Below are 16636 nucleotides of genomic sequence, written 5' to 3'. Positions count from 1 at the left end.
TCTCATTTCTCCGTCTATTTCTATTCACTCATTCATCGGTACCAAAAATTATCTCCACGTGTACAAGATCTATGACCCGCAGGGCCAGGGACATTGTGTTGGAAGGCGAGGCTACATTTCGACCAGCACAATGTAGCTTTTCGCTACCTCTCTAAAGCCAACATAACCGAAGACCAAGCCCGTTCCAGACATCCTCCACTCTCCCTATAAAAGCCTGAAATAACATATCATCATGCCTTTATCTCGCTGTTATGAGACTATTGAATAATAGGATGGGATGTATTCGTCCTTACAATCCGACTCGTTTTATCCTACACTACGCTTACTTTGTAGCTGTTGCACTTTATTCTACATTCTGCTAATACTTTACCCTGTTCTATCTCAACGCACCGTGTAATGAACTGATCGATGAAAAGCTTTTCACTGTATCTCGGAACACGTGACAAAGAAAGCAGTACCAGTGCCAATTCTACAGTTACTATAGCTCTCAACTGCTTTCCAGCTTAGGCAGGCTGCCAGAACTCGTGCTTCCGAAGCTGAAAGTTATGAAAAGTCAGTGGGCGTGCTCAGACCCCTGCATGGAGCCTGTGATTGGCGGACGGGTCTCAGGGTAACAGTGACGCATTGGAAACGCTTCACCCTTTCCAGCGCCGCCGCGCACAAGCGGAGCCGGGCCGGGCCGGGCCGTTAATGAGACCGCGCTGGAACCGGAGCCACGCAGTCGAGGCCGCAGTGAGTCCTGACTGGCGGCCTCTCCACACAGGTTAGTACCCGAGTCAGCGCCATTAGTACTGCCCGCCGGGTTTGTGATGGTTGCCAGGAGGCGGCTTCAGCGTTGCTAGGCCGCTCTTACCAGGAAACTCCTCGGACTCTGCCCGTGCGCAGTCTGCGCTTCCAGTTAAAATATAGCTCGAGGTGCTGTGGCAGGGACTTTAGTGATGGATAAATAAAGTACATTTTGTAATTGTTGTGATTTGCAGCGACTTTGCTGTTCCTAGCATCTATAGAAGTGATCACCAGGTGAAGCTGTCAATGCGACCTGACGGAACCATTTGGATGGACATCCGAGTCACGTTGTACTCGTTTCTTTTCAGTCCACCGACCCTTCTATTTATTTTAGAACACGGGTTCTTTTGCGCTTCAGTTAGTTTCTGTTTAATTTTATAATCAACCAAAACTAAATAAGGGTAGATACCCAAATTCTGCGACTCCTTTTTCTACAGAGCCCATAAAAGGATAATTCGGTCGAATGCCACCTACATGGAAACGCCGTTTTACCCTCTTTTGTGCAAACTGTTCCACTGACACCTTGTGTACCGGGAAGATACCAGAAGTATTGCTTTTCTTTTCTGTTTATGATTTTTTTCCGCTATTATTTCCATTATTTAAAATGGGTAAACAGAAACAGTAGTGTCGGAAACAAATGAGAAACTGGGGAAAGGAGAAGGGGAAATAAATCTAACAGCTAACATTTAGTATGCTTTAGACAAGTGATTCTTTTTGTTCATAAAAGTAAAGGTGAAATTGGCAAAGTAGACACTTTTGAAAATTTGAGATTGCTGATTAGCCTAGCTATCAGGGTGAACTTATTGAGTAATACCAAGTTCACTGGATAATTCAAAACCTCTGAGAACCTAGAGGGGCAAAACAAATTGTTAAGAGAAACTCAGCAGCATCTTTGGAAGAAAATGGTCAGTCCATATCACTTCATCAAGAGGCAGTGGTCAGGTTGTGGGGAAGGGAAGGAATGAGGAAAGACAAAGGGGAGTGGTTACCAGAAGTTGGTGAAGTCAATATTGATGTCTGGTTGAAAACCACCATAATAGAACATGAGGTGTTGCTTTTCCAACCTGTGTCTGCCCTCCTTGTAGCAGTAGAGGAAGCTGTGGATAAACATGTTGATGGTAAGTGGAATTGAAAAGGGTGGCCTTTGGCAGATCTTGACTGTTGCAGTGAACCAAGCAAAGGTGCTTGGCAAAGTGAGCTCCTTGAGTCTCACAATGATACTGACAGGCTTGCAGCTGAAGCACCACCTCACCTGGAAGGATTGTTTAGGGTCTTGAATAGTGGTGAGGGAGATGTGTTTTCCTTTCCTTCCCTACCCTCGCAACATATCCATCATCTACCTTCTGATTCCTCAAGTTTATTCATTGATCTACAGTCCTCTCCTATCAGATTCTGCCTTCAATCCTTTGCCTCTTCTACCTTTCATCTCCCAGCTGTTCACATCATTCCCTTTCATACCCCCTCACCCACAAACCTGCCTTCCCTTTCTCACCAGTGACCCCTAGCTGTGTTTTCCCCCCTTCTGCTTCCCCTTCCCCTTTATTCTGGTTTCTGCCCTTTTCCTTTCCAGTCCTCCAGTCCTGATAAAGTGTCAGAATCAGAATGAGGTTTAATATCACTGGCATATGTCGTGAAATTTGTTGTCTTTGTGGCAGCAATACGTTGCAATATATGATATAGAACAAGATTGAATTGACAGAGGGGAAGAAGCTGTACCTGAATCACTGAGTGTGTGCCTTCAGGCTTCTGTATCTCCTACCTGATGGTAGCAATGAGAACTGGGTGATTGGGGTCCTTAATGATGGAAGCCGCTTTTATGAGACATCGCTCCTTGAAGATGTCCTGGATACTACAGAGGCTAATGCCCATGATGGAGCTGACTAAGTTTACAACTCTGCAACTGATATCAAACCTTTGCAGTAGCTCCCCCCCCACCAACCCCCCTGCATGCCAGGTGGTGATGCAGCCAGTTAGAGTGCTCTCCATGGTACATCTGTAGAGATTTTGGATCTTGGCCCAAAAGGACTGTTTCACTCACATTTTGTATGTGTTGCTCAGTTTACAGTATCTGCAGAATCTCTTGTCCCTGAAATACTGTGGCATTTGTAGGGTTTAAACTTGTATCTGCTGCCCTTAATGGTAATTTGAGATCTAAAGGAGGACTTCATATATTTTGAAGATGCCTATTTGCTAATCCAAGTCAGTTGAATATAGAAATTTAATTTCTTTAGTATGTTTCCTGTAGTTACATTTGAGGGCATCAACGAAGCTATTAAGCCTGCGATAATCTATTGTTGGCAAACCAGGGCAAGGTTGCAGAAATGGCTAGCATGTGTGGTAGTGGTGATCTCCATGGTCTTCAGTTTGTACTATGCTTATGGCTGGTCTGCAAAGACCATGTTTGCCATGATCTGGACGTCACTGGCAAGTTTAGTGCACCGTATTTGCCCTGGGAAAGTGGTGGCAATAACTGAGTTGCTTATTGGGCCATTTCACTGGTCATTTTATGGATCAAGTATATTGAGTTGATTTGAAGTCAGGTCATATAATCCAGACCAAGTAGGCAAATTTCTTCCTCTTGAAGATGTTAGTGAGCCAGATTTTTTTTTTTGATAGGCTTATAACCATCAGTACTTATGACATGTTCAACTTAAATTCCACAGTTTCAATAGTGGGATTTGAATTGACGTCTGGATTGTTTATCCAGGGTTTGGGATTACTAGTCCAGGAATTTGTGTTGTAGGTTGCATCTGTCTCTGTCTATTGATAGCAATGAAAGATAGAAGAGCAAAGTTATTTAATGGCCATGAATAATAGTATTTTATTCACAAATACTCTGCTTGTCTTTATAAGAGTAGATTTTCTACATATTTTCTATATGATGAACCAGTAAAGTATGTCAGATGTTTTGGAATCGAGCTAATTTTCACTGACAAATATTGTGAAGTGTGTCTTGTGGCAACAATACAGCAGAAGACAGAATATTAAGTTACAATAATTAAAATATACTTATTGAGGCAGTGTTCATGGGTTTATGGACTGTTCAGAAATCTGATGGTGGAGGAGAAGAAGCTGTTCCTAAGATGTTTACTGTGTATTTTCCGTTTCCTATATCACCTTCAAGATAGTAATAATAAGAGAAGATGTCCTGGATGATGGTCTTTAATGATAGATGCCATCTTGAGGCACTGCCTTTTGAAAATGTCCTCGATGGTGAGGAGGTTTGTGGCCATGATGGAATTGGGTTGAATCCACAACCATCTACAGCCTCTTTCGATTGGAGTCTCTATGCCAGGCTGTGATGTAACCTGTCAGAATGCTTTGCCTTGTACATGAGTGGAAATTTCTTGGAGTCTTTGGTGACATACCAAATCACCTCAAACTGCGAGTGAAGTATAGCCACTGGCGTGCCCTTTTCATGATTGCAGCAATATTTTGGGCCAACATTAAAGTCTCTGAAATGTTGATGCCCAGGATCTTGAAGCTGCTGACTCCTTAATGAGAACTGGTGTGTCTGTTCTTCTGTTTTTTTCCCCCCCTTTCTGATATTCAGAATTAATTAGTTGGTCTTACTAGTGTTGAGTGCAAGGTTGTTGAAACACCACTCAATGAGCCGATCTATCTCATTCCTGTACACCACTTTGTCACCATCTGAGAATCTGCCAGCAACAGTGATGTCAATATGAATTTATAGATGGCATTTGAGCTGTGCCTAGCCACAAAGTCATAAGTGTGGAGAGAGTAGAGCAGTTGGCTAAGTATGCATCCTTGAGGTGTGCCTGTATTGATAGTGAAAAGGAGATATCACCAATCTTCGCAGATGTGATCTCCCAATAAGTAAGTCACAAATTCAGTTGTACCAAAGCCTAGGTTTTGAAGCTTGTTGATGAGTATTGAGGGGAAGATGGTGTTGAATGTAGAGCTGTAACCAGTAAACAACAGCCTGACATAGTTATTGCTGTTGTCCAGATAGTCCAAGGCCGAATGGAGAACCAATTAGATTGCATCTGCTGAGACTGTGGCAGTAGGCAAATTGCAATGGGTTTGGGTCCTTACTCAGGCAGAAGTTAATTCTAGTTATTACATACTTCTCAGAGCACCTCATCACAGTAGATGTCACTGCTATTGGGTGATAGTCATTGAGGCAGTGCATCCTGCTCTTCTTGGGCACCAGTGCCTTTGAAGTAGTTGGAAACGTCAGGCTGCAGCAGTGAGGTTGAAAATGTCCTTGAGCAATCCTGCCAGTTCATTGGCATAGGTTTTCAGTACACTGTCAGGTACACACACCATCAAGACCTGATGCCTTGCAAACGTGTATTCCCTTCAAGGGTTTTCTGACATCAGCCTCTGCAACAAAGATCACAGAGCCACCAGATGCAGTGGGATTTGCACAAGTGTAGTTTTATTCTCCTTTTCCAAGTGTGCATAAATGGTGTTAAGCTCATTAGAATTGAAGCATGACAACCATTTATGCTGTTAGGTTTTACTGATGTTAAACTATTTTGTAACCTTAATATTATGATGCTATTAAAAGCTCATTTTGCTAAACATCATTAGGTCTGGCTTGTTACTCTTGCAATTGTCTTATTTTGCAAAGGGATAAGTATTGATTGTTAATGAGCTTAAAGTAGCCCATAGGACAATCTTCAGATTACTGCAATCCTTCTCTATGCTACCTCATTTAGAAAATGTTTTACAAGTATTCTGAAATTAGTTACATTGTGTATATTTAAAGGATGGATAAGATATGTCAAATTAGTTTGGTCATTCTGCTTTGAAATGGGAATCTTTAATCTCCATAAGACAATGCTTTCAAATTACTGAATACAGTTGTATTGATAGTTGTAAGGACATTTGTCAATGTATTTTCAAAATGATCACATCCAGTTGAAATAGTGGGAGTATCTAAATCTACCTTTGGTTGCAAATAAAATTTAAACATTGCCAATTTTCGTTAACTTGTGTTACATTCATTTGTTTTTTTTTTCCTGCTCAAGAAACCTAAATACGATGGGAAATGAGGACAAGGAAAGGGAGTAATGTGCAGTTCTAGTTAACATAGAACAATACAGTATTGCACAGGAACAAACTCTTTGGCCCACAATGTCTGATGCCAAATTAAAATCCCTTGTGCATGCACCTGATCTATATCCCTCCGTTCCCTGTATAAACGTGCCAATCTAAAAGCCTTTTGAATGCACCTATAATATTTGCTTTAACTACTACCCCGGCAGCACAGTCAAAGCACATATGGCTGTTATTTAGAAAAACTTGCCCTGCACATCTTCAGTCTTTTTCCTTCTCAACTTAAAGCTATGCCATCTTGTATTTGAATATTTCAAAGAAGTCTTATCCTGGATGAAAGTTATACCTACCAAATATTTAAGTTGCTCTTTCTGTCAGTAGTTTAAGAACCAGTGGATCTTGTTAACAATCTTTCCCAATCTACTGACAGAGCATTAGTGGAAAGTGGCAAGATGTACATGTCAAGATTTGTTCCACAATAATTCATTGAAACCATTATCTTTTGGTTGGATTCTTGTAATGCCCTCTGTGTGTGTTTCCTAATTTTGGAAAAGTTGTTTCAAATTTGTTTTGTTAAACTTTTCTAAATTCTGATGAAATATCATTGACTGAAATTATTTCATTATCTGTAGATGCAGCTTTATCTATTAGTATATCCAGTATTCTTTGTTTTTATTTTGTGAATCTGATATGTATACCCAAAAGTTTTAATCTTAGATGACTTGTAGAAATTGGGGATCATATGGATATGAAAAATCAACACTAATTTGAGGTAACAAGTAAACTTTTTATTGCATCTGTTGGATAACAACTTTATCCTTTGTTGCATCATCATAAGTGCCTTACTTTACTCCTCTTACTACTTGTTTTAGGTTGGCTGTCAGCTAAAGTTATTAAATGAGGATGTAGTGAATAAGGAAGACTTCCAAGCACGGTATTGAGAAAGATGCCTGCAGGTAGAGTATAGACAAAACTGACATAGATTATGAAAAAAAAATCTTAATTTTAAATGGAAGTAGATTGTTCTTGAAATATGTATTGGGTTCATTTATCTTGGGTTATCTGGAAATTACAAGTTTGCTTATCCATTGCAGATGTAATTATTTTTTGTTTGGAAAGGAAGCAGAAGTCAACTCCTTTTCACTTTTAATTAACTGAGCTCATCAGGATGATGTGAGTTCTGCTGAAAGCTGATTAACATGAACCTTTTTCTATTCACAGGTGACGTCTAATTTGAGTGTTTGCAGCATCTATTTTATTTATAAAGGATTTCAGTGCTCGGGACTTGAACACTCTTACAATTTAGCATTTAATATTGCTCTTAATGGCTGCCAGCTAAAGTGCAGGCTTGGCTTTCTATGTTGTGTTCTAACATCATATTTTGTTTCCAATCCCAGAAGGCCATTTTCCACAGCTCTATTTTTATTTTGTTTATCCACTGACATGTGGCCCTTGAAATGTAAATCCAGATAAAGTTTTAGCTTGAACTAGATAAGAGTGAATACGAGCTGAATCAACTCCAACAGCAATTTGTTATTCAATAAATACTGCTTTGGTCTAGGCTGAACTGGGGGAGAAGAATAGTGATCTACATATGAAAAAAATGAATTGTCCATACATCTTCTTTCATAACAGTCCTTTACTGCTTGCCTAGAGGGGCTGTTGAAAAACAAACTTGCACTATGTTAATCGGGAGACAAATTCTAATCCCAATATGATGCTAACTAAGTCATCGGAAATAAACAATCGGTATTAGTAATGGTGACCACAATGTTATAATATACTATATAGTTTGCTGAAGTCCTTTCATGAAAATATCTGCTTAATCCAGAAAGGTGATCTAAAAAGTTATATTGTGCTTATCAGAATCAGAATCAGACTTTAATCGCCAAGTACCTGTACACATACAAGAATTTACTTCTGGCAGATGTTGTCTCTTTGCTCATAACAATAATAATGATAAATATAAATGAAAATATAGATTATAGATACAGGTAGTGCAATCCAAGTAATAGTTAGCCGACAGTTAACCGGCAGTTAACTGTTCAGCAAAGTGACCGCAGTAGGGAAAAAACTTCCCCAGTGCCTATTAGTCTTAGTCTGGAGGGATCTGAAGCGCCTACCAGATGGAAGCAGTTCAAACAGTCCGTGCGCAGGATGGAAGGAGTCCTTTATGATGTTCCCTGCCCTCCTCTTCAACCTGGAAGAGTACAGGTCCACAGTAGAGGGCAGGGAGGCTCCAATGATGCGCTCGGCAGTCTTCACTGTGCGCTGTAGTCTGGTTCTATCCTGCTTGGTGGCGGCTCCAAACCACACAGTGATGGAGGTGCACAGGACAGACTCAATGACTACAGTGTAGAACTATAATTACCAGGATGATGTGGGTTGTTTCTGCAATGGTTCTGTCCATTTTTTCCTGTAATTATGTGTTTCTTCTGTGAACCTGAGATCAACTAAAGTTGGGCAGAAGTGAGGAAAAGATCCTGGGTAAAATGAAAAGTTGAAATAAATAATATCCAAATATAGATCATTAACAAATGTAAACTAAATCAAGGAGATAAATCATATTAAAACATTCATCAGTCAATATATCATTCAGACTATGAAATTTGCAAATGGGTAAAAATTTAATACTTGTAGACAGTAATAATTCATCTAATTTTAACTGTAGATGACAAATAATTTTCACTCAGTAAATTGAAATTTTCAGTAATACTGTTTGAAAGATTTTTTGAAGCAAAATAAGATTTTTGTGACTATTTCTCTCTATATAAAAACAGATGAGTACTATAAAATGCAAAGATTTTTGTCTCCTGATGTTTTATTTTGTTCCTGTAGGACACTTGTTTTTTCAGTAGCAATGTATAGCCAACTTCTTTTTTATTGTTTTTGTCATTCTGATTTGTCTTGTAGGTGAAAGTGAGGCTAAGGCAAAGACCAAGGCTCAGTTTGAAGAAGCCTTTAGAAGCTATTCTACTTTAGCTGCTGAAAAAAAGAAATCAAAAAAGAAAAGTTTGCCTTCCCAAGAGAGTATTGTGGTGAGCGCACGTTTCTAATGAGGCATTCTTTAATTCTGTTTGTTTTTATTTTTGAATGATGTTGATAATTGATGTTATTTATAGGTTTGATAAGTTCTAAATCTTTATCCCTTCCAAATGGATCTGTTTTCTGTTCAGCCACTAATAGGATGAAGCATTAGCAGTTGATATTTTTAAACCATATAAATGTTTTGAGTGTTATACCGACAAAATGTTTTGTGATAGTAAATCTCTGTATTCAACCCTTTATATAAAGAGGTATGGCAATTAGACATATTCAGAGTTAACATTTTTCACACAAATGTAGTGAGTATTTGGATAAAAATAGCCCATTTTGTAAAGTTCAAGCAGGATTTAATCTTGCCAATAAAAACTCTATGTACAAATGTTAAATAATACGTGGATAAATAGAAAAAAATACTCAGCAATCAGTACTTGTGGAGAAAGAAACTTTATTAATAAGCTGTGTGATATATTACAGACCCAAGTAGTTAATTTGCTACCAGTTAAAGAATAACTGCTTTTAAATTGGAATCTTAAGATATTGTCCAAGAACTTCTTGGAGTTTGGAATGTTAACACTGTTAAAAGAATTGTAAGGGCAGTCAAGATGAATGTTTATCATGCTTCTACAGAGATCACTGTTGCTGACTGACTCACTGAGTATTTGGAGTCTTTTATAATTTTTAGATGTTTTTCATTTCTACTTTAAGTTTAGAACTTTTATACTGCTGAACTGGTTGAATTCATCTTTCCAAGTTTTGTCTGTTGGTTTTAAAATACACTTTTTAAATATTCTGCTCAGCTTGAAACATTAAGGAATAAATTGGATCTCCATAAAGAAAATGAAGATGAAACTATTTTAAATAATACATATAATCCAGAAGAACACAGTCCCCGCTTCTCAAAAAACAAATTGAATGCTAGGATCTCTGTTACAGAAAAAGTTAACAACAATGCGCTCCACGAAGATGAAAAACCCAGCAAACGAAAGAAAAAGAAAAAGAAATCGACAATCAATGAAGAATCATTTGATGTGGAACATTTGTGGAAAGGCTCTGGCTCAAAATCTGTTATGCCTGTACAAAAATCTGACAAAAAGAAGTTGAAAGAAGAGAGCCTAGTTGATAATATGGTCAGGAGCAATTTAGCAGATGATGTGGATTCATTAATCAAAGCCTATCAGCAACAGGTAGCTGACAGGGATGCTGTCGACAGTAAAAAAACAAGACAAAAAATCAAGGAGCGTTCTTTGGAAACAATTTCTCGTGTATCTTCAATACTAACCAGCAAATTGGAAAAGAAGAAAAAAACATTATTGAGAAATGAGGGGGAAACAAGGTAAGAATGTGACTAAATTGTGTCCAAGTAATTTGTCAAGTATTTCTATTTTTAGCAGTCACCCTGGAAGCCAATGGTATTTAGTGGCAACTTGTGTCATACAATTGTTAAATGTGTTTGCACAAACAACTTATGAAACAATTGCAGACAATTAGTTTTACTTTTACAGTTAAAGAAATAAAATATCTTCAGGTTAATAATTTAGGCAAATTTAAATAGTCTATCAGTTCATTGTTTCATGTGCATGGTATGCATATTTGGGTTATCTGGCTCTTATTAGAGCATCTGTTACACAGCTCTTCCTTTCAAGGTTGGAAAATCGGATAGACAGATTCCCACATATAATAAAATTCTTATCTGCTATCCATTTGTCAGGAATTGTTGACAATTCTGGTTTTTTCCTATCCATCCTTAACATAGTGAGGCTCCTGGTTACCATACTTCCTTTCAACTCAGGGTAATTTACTATACAGCTACTTTAATTTTTTTGAACAAAAAAATTGGAACTGAGTGTGGTAGAATATTGATTGGAATAAGATAATGAGCATCTGCCAGTCAGGCATCACCAAATTTCCAAGTGTGCTAGATTAATAGCATACTAGATCCCTTTTATTTTAAAATACAAGGTTTGTATTGGTAGGTAGGGCAGAACTTATTGCCAATCTCTCAATTTTCATTGAACTGCAATTCTTTTGGTGAAAGTATTCCCTCAAGTTCCAGGATTTGGGATTGATCATCATCAGATGGCATTTCATGTCCAAGTAAGGATGATGTGTGATTCAGAGGAAATACTGCAGGTGATGTTTCTGAATGCTTGTTGGCCTTGCTCCCATTGATAAGAGCTCATGGGTTTGAGAGGTGATGATGGAGTTTACCAAATGAATAATTGTAGTGCAGCTACAGTGCAGGTGCAGCCCTTATCCATCAGCAGCGGAGAGAATGAATGGTGCTGGGCTGTTCTGTCCTGGATGCAGTTGAGTTTCTTGAATATTATTAAACCTCCTGGGCAACTGTTTCTTCTAACAATCTCTTGAATATGTCAAAAAATAGATACTTCATTGATCCCAAAGGAAATTACAGTGTCAAAGTAGCATTAAAAGTGCACAGATATTCAAATATTAGAAGAGAAACACAAAATAGTTTTAAAACAAAAGAGTTGCCTCAAACAGTCTAACAAGAGAGGCCATCACTTCCCTAGCTATAGTTGACTCATTATAGAGCCTAATGGAAAAGGGCAAGAATGACCTCATAGCTCTCTTTGGAGAGTTGCAGTTGTCTTGATCTATACTAAAAGTGCTCCTCTGTTCAGCCAAGGTAGCATGCAGAGGGTGAGAAACATTGTCCAGAATTGCCAGGGTTTTCTGTAGGGCCCTTTGTTATACCACATTCTCCAGTGTGTCCAGTTTGACTCCTATTACAGAGCCAGCCTCTTTAATCAGTTTATTAACTCTGTAACCACATGGATTATTATACTGGCAACAACAGTCTGGTAAAACATGTGAAGGAGAGGCCTGCATACTTCAAAGGACCTCAGTCTCCTCAGGAAGTAGAGATGACTCTGGCCCTTTTTGTACACAAGCCTCTGTGTTGGTGTTCCACTCAAGTCTGTAATCCTGGTGCACCCCAGGTACTTGAAGGTCTTCACCAATAGTAACAGGCTTTGTCTTCCTAAAGTCCATCACCATCAGCTCTTAACTAATGTTAAGCTGCAAATAATTAAGCTTGCACTATTTGACAAAGTCCTCCACCAGGGCCCTATATTTTCCCTCCTGACCTCCCTTGAAACACCCAACTATTGCTGAGTCAGCAGAAAATTTCTGCAGATGACATGACTCTGTGTTGTAGCTAAGGTTCGAGGTATACAGGGTAAATAGGAAGGGAGGCAATATAGTCCCCAGTGGAGCCCCAGTGCTGCTTATGGCCATGTCTGACACACAGCTCTGAAGTCACACAAACTGGTCTACTGGTCTGGTAGTCCATTATCCAAGATATAATGGAAGTGCCAGTCTGTATTGAATGAAGCTTTTCCCTCCATCAACGAGGGCTATGTGGTATTGACAATACGAGAAGTTTAAAAAAACATGATTCTCACAGTGCTGCCCTGCTTAGCCAGTGAGGAGAAGGCTCTGCTTAGTAGGTAGATGACAGCATCATCATCTCCAATGTACTCCTAGTAGGCAAAGTACAGGGGATCAAGGGCTGATCTGGCCTGGGGTCAGAGGTGAACCAGGACCAACCCCTCTCTAGGATCTTCAGGATGTGTGAGGTCAAGGCTACTAGATGGTAGTTGTTGAAGACTTTCGGTGGGCTCTTTAGTACTGGGACCACACATAAGGTTTTCCACACAGTTGGGACCCTTTCCAGGCTGAGACTCAGATTGAAAATGTACTGGAGAACTCTACACAGCTGTTCAGCACACTCCTTCAGGACCTGCTGAATTACTTCCTGTAGGACACCTAGCCTGTGACCTTGTGTAACATTTGTGTGGCTGGTCCAAATGATAATGGTAATACCTGTGATTTAGGGAATGTAACACCAATTCTTTCTCAAAGAATTCCTACTAGATACAGTGTAAGCTGTTCACTGTTACCAAAGGGTAATCCTCTAATTTAAAGGAAAATGTTTTCTTTGTTGGTCTTGAATTGTATGTTCTTTAAAATATGTTCTGTGTCATTATCCTGAGGGGTATCTGTTTTTATTGGTTTTTTTGTGAATGTTCTTATTTTTTAATTGCAATGGCATCTTTGACTACTTGTGACCTGAGGGATGGGCTTTGTTAAGTATCAGGAAGGACAGCCAAATTCCTTAACTACACTGCAGTGCACTGAGCTACATCAAGGAGCCAGTATTCTAGTAGGTTCCTCTGACTGTCTACCAGGACTATGGGAGAAGATATTGCTCTGGTCCAAGCACAGTCTCTATGCCTAACTCTTCTCTGTGCTTAACTTTTGCATAATCTGTTTGCATAAACTTTGATAATGTATTTTGATAATTCAGTTAAAAAGCTGACTTGCCACTTGACAAGTTTTTCTTCAATAGCTAATAGTTGAAGAAGGATCAGAGAATATCTGGCAACCTGGTTATTGTCCATTTGAGTCAAGCTATCATCTACAGTCCATGGAAAATCAAACAGCAATCCTTCTTGATTTGCATTGTCATCTCAACTTAATTGTTTCCAAAACTTTGTTCAAATACATTGTGAAACAAAACCATTAAAAAAAATATTAATAATCATCCAGGCCATGACCTCTTCTTGCTGTTACTGTCTGCAAGTGGTACAGAAACCTGTTGTCCTACACCACCACATTCAGCAACAGTTATTACCCTATAGCCATCAGACTCTTGAAGTGAATTGCAGTGAATAACTTTATTCACTGTTGTTCTGAACTGCTCTACAACCTACATACTCATTTTCAAGGACTCTAAACTCAAGTTCTTAATATTTTATTTGCACTATTTGTCTTGCACATTGGTTGGTGGTCAGTATTTATGTGCAGTTTTTTGTAAAAATTCTATTGTCTTTCTTATTTTCCTGTAAATGATTGCAAGTAAATGAATTCCGGGGTAGTTTATGGTAAGATGTATGTACTTTGATAAATCTATTTCACCTAAGCAGTCATAGAGCTTAGAAATCTACAGCATATTACATGCCCACAGTATTGTGCCAACCACATAACCTACTCTAGAAATTGCCTAGAATTTCCGTTGCGCATAGCCCTTTGCTTTTCTAAGTCTCACTGTGATTGAATGATCAAGTCTTGAAGGATATCAATTTTGATAAATTAGGTTAGAGTTCATTTCTGAGCTCAATATAGCACATTGAATTAAGCCTTTAAAATCATAGTCAAAGTACAGTCACCCTCCTTAACTGCGAGGTTCTGGGACCCCTCGCGGATACCAAAAAATGTGGATGCTCAAGTCCTTTATTCAACCTGTCTCAGTGTGGTGGACCTTAGGACCTGGCAGCGGAGCTCTGAATCCACAGTGTTTCTGTTCACAAAGATAATCACGATCACGATTGAAAATAAAGTGGAAATAATAAAGCAATCGGAAAGAGGTGAAATGCCATCAGTCATTGGAAAAGGATTAGGCTACGTCGGTCAACGATCGGAACAATTTTAAAGGATAAAGTGAGAAAGGCCTTGCCCTGATGAAAGCTACAATTATTACTAAGCAACGAGGTGGTTTAATTATTGGGTTTTGGGGTTTTGTGTTTTTGATCCTCCACATCAACCCGGCACAGATGGAGAGCATGCTCAGGTGTGGTCTGTCACTGGATCGAACTCGGGAACTTCTGTTCCCGAGTCCGGCGCTGAAACATACGTTAAGTGTTTTATATGTGTAGAAAGGTAAAATATATACTATATACTAAGACAAACGTTTGACTAACTGATGCTAAATAATACCAGATGTGCCTGTTCTAACCTACTTAGTAAGAGAACTTCCAATTTTTTTTTCTCTCTTTCGATCCCGATCCACGGTAACCTATGCACATCCTCCCGTATATTTTATATCGTCTCTAGATTACTTATAATATCTAATACAATGTAAATGCTATGTAAGTTGTTATAATGCATTGTTTGGGGAATAATGACAAGAAAAAGAAGTCTGTACATGCTCGAACAGCAAGTGCTGGAAGAGCACTTCCGGGTTTTCTCGATTCACAGTTGGTTGAATTCGCACATGCGGAACCTGCGGATAAGGGGGGCTGACTGTAGGTAGTTTGGAAACTGTCTCTTCGACCCTCTGAGTTAACTCTAACACTAATCCTCCCCCTAATCTACAGCCAGCTAACACTGAATTCAACCACTCCCCTACACGCTAGGGACTGTTTACAATGGCTAGTTGGCCTACTAAAACATATACAGTGCCTATAAAAAACATTCACCCCTCCCACAATGTAAGTTTTCTTGCTTTATTGTTTTACAACATTGAATTGCAGTGGATTTAATTTGACTTTTTTTAATACTGATCAACAGAAAGACTTTCATAGAACCATAGAACATTACAGCACAGAAACAGGCCTTTTGGCCCTTCTTGGCTGTGCCGAACCATTTTTCTGCCTAGTCCTGCTGACCTGCACCTGGCCCATATCCCTCCATACACCTCTCATCATGTACCTATTCAAGTTTCTCTTAAAGGTTAAAAGTGAGCCTGCATTTACCACTTCATCTGGCAGCTCATTCCACACTCCCCTCAATCATGTCAAAGTGAAAACAGATTTCTACAAAATGATCTTAATTAATTACAAGTATAAAACAAAATAATTGGTTGCACAAATATTCATCCCCTTCAAGTCAGTATTTAATAGATGCACCTTTATGGCAATTACAACCTTGAGTCTGCGTGGGTAAGTTTCTATCAGCTTTGCACATCTGGACACTGCAATTTTCCCAATTCTTCTTTACAAAACTGCTCAATCTCTGTCTGGTTGCATGGGGATCATGAATGAACAGCCATTATAGATACAGCCAGAAATTCTCAATTGGATTGATGTCTGGACTCTGACTTAGCCACTTCAGAACATTAAATTTGTTGTTTTTAACCCATTCCTGTGTTGCTTTGGCTTTGTTTGGAGTCATTATCTTGCTGGAAAACAAATCTTCTCCCAAGTCAAAGTACTCTTGCAGATTGCATCAGGTTTTCCTCCAGGATTTCCCTGTATTTTGCTGCATTCATTTTACCCTGTACCTTCACAAGTCTTCCAGGGCCTGCTGCAGTGAAGCATTCCCACAGCATGATGCAGCCACCACCATGCTTCACGGTAGGGAAGGTGTGTTTTTGATGTGCAGTGTTTGGCTTACGCCAAACATAGCATTTAGTCTGATGGCCAAAAAGCTTAATTTTGATTTCATCAGACCATGGAATGTTCTTTCAGCTGACTTCAGAGTCTCCCACATGCCTTATGGTAAATTCTAGCTGAGATTTCATGTGATTCTTTTTCAACAGTGGCTTACTCTTTGACACTCCCGTAAAGCTGTGACTGGTGAAACACATGGGCAACAGTTGTTGTTTGTGCACTCTCCCCATCTCAGCCACTGAAGCTTGTAACTCCTCCAGATTTGTCATAGGCCTCTTGGTGGCCTTCCTCACTAGTCCCCTTCTTCTTGCATGGTCACTCAGTTGTTGAGGACTGCCTGCTCTAGGCAAATTTACAGCTGTGCCATATTGATGATTGATCAAAGGATGTTCAGTGACTTGGAAATTTTCTTGTTTCCATCTCCTGATGTGTGTTTTTCAATAATCTTTTTGTGGAGTTACTTGGAGTGTTGTTTTGTCTTTGAGGTGTAGTTTTTGCTGGGATACTGACTCACCAGCAGTTGGACCTTCCAGATACTGGTGTATTTTTACTACAATCGAAACAACTTGAATGAACACGGTGAACTCCAGTTAACTAATTATGTGACTTTTAAAACCAATTGACTGCGGCAGTGATGATTTGTTGTG

At 39.2% G+C, this 16636-nt stretch overlaps 1 protein-coding gene across 2 annotated transcripts in view; it reads left to right on the top strand.

Moving 5' to 3' along the window:
- Positions 1–624: 624 nt before the first annotated feature.
- ahi1 (Abelson helper integration site 1) overlaps positions 625–16636 on the top strand; it is a 191103-nt gene continuing 175091 nt past the window's right edge. For both annotated transcript variants that reach the window (XM_059982486.1, XM_059982485.1), the window contains exons 1-4: positions 625–763; positions 6684–6767; positions 8725–8849; positions 9654–10189. In XM_059982486.1, coding sequence (XP_059838469.1) covers positions 6758–6767; positions 8725–8849; positions 9654–10189 — 671 coding nt within the window. In that variant the 5' untranslated portion in view covers positions 625–763; positions 6684–6757. The remainder of the gene's footprint in view (positions 764–6683; positions 6768–8724; positions 8850–9653; positions 10190–16636) is intronic.

Source organism: Hypanus sabinus, chromosome 10 (assembly GCF_030144855.1).
Source record: "Hypanus sabinus isolate sHypSab1 chromosome 10, sHypSab1.hap1, whole genome shotgun sequence".
NCBI lineage: Eukaryota > Metazoa > Chordata > Chondrichthyes > Myliobatiformes > Dasyatidae > Hypanus > Hypanus sabinus.
Note: the sequence above shows the minus strand (reverse complement) of the source record. Positions and strands in the feature narration are given on the sequence as shown.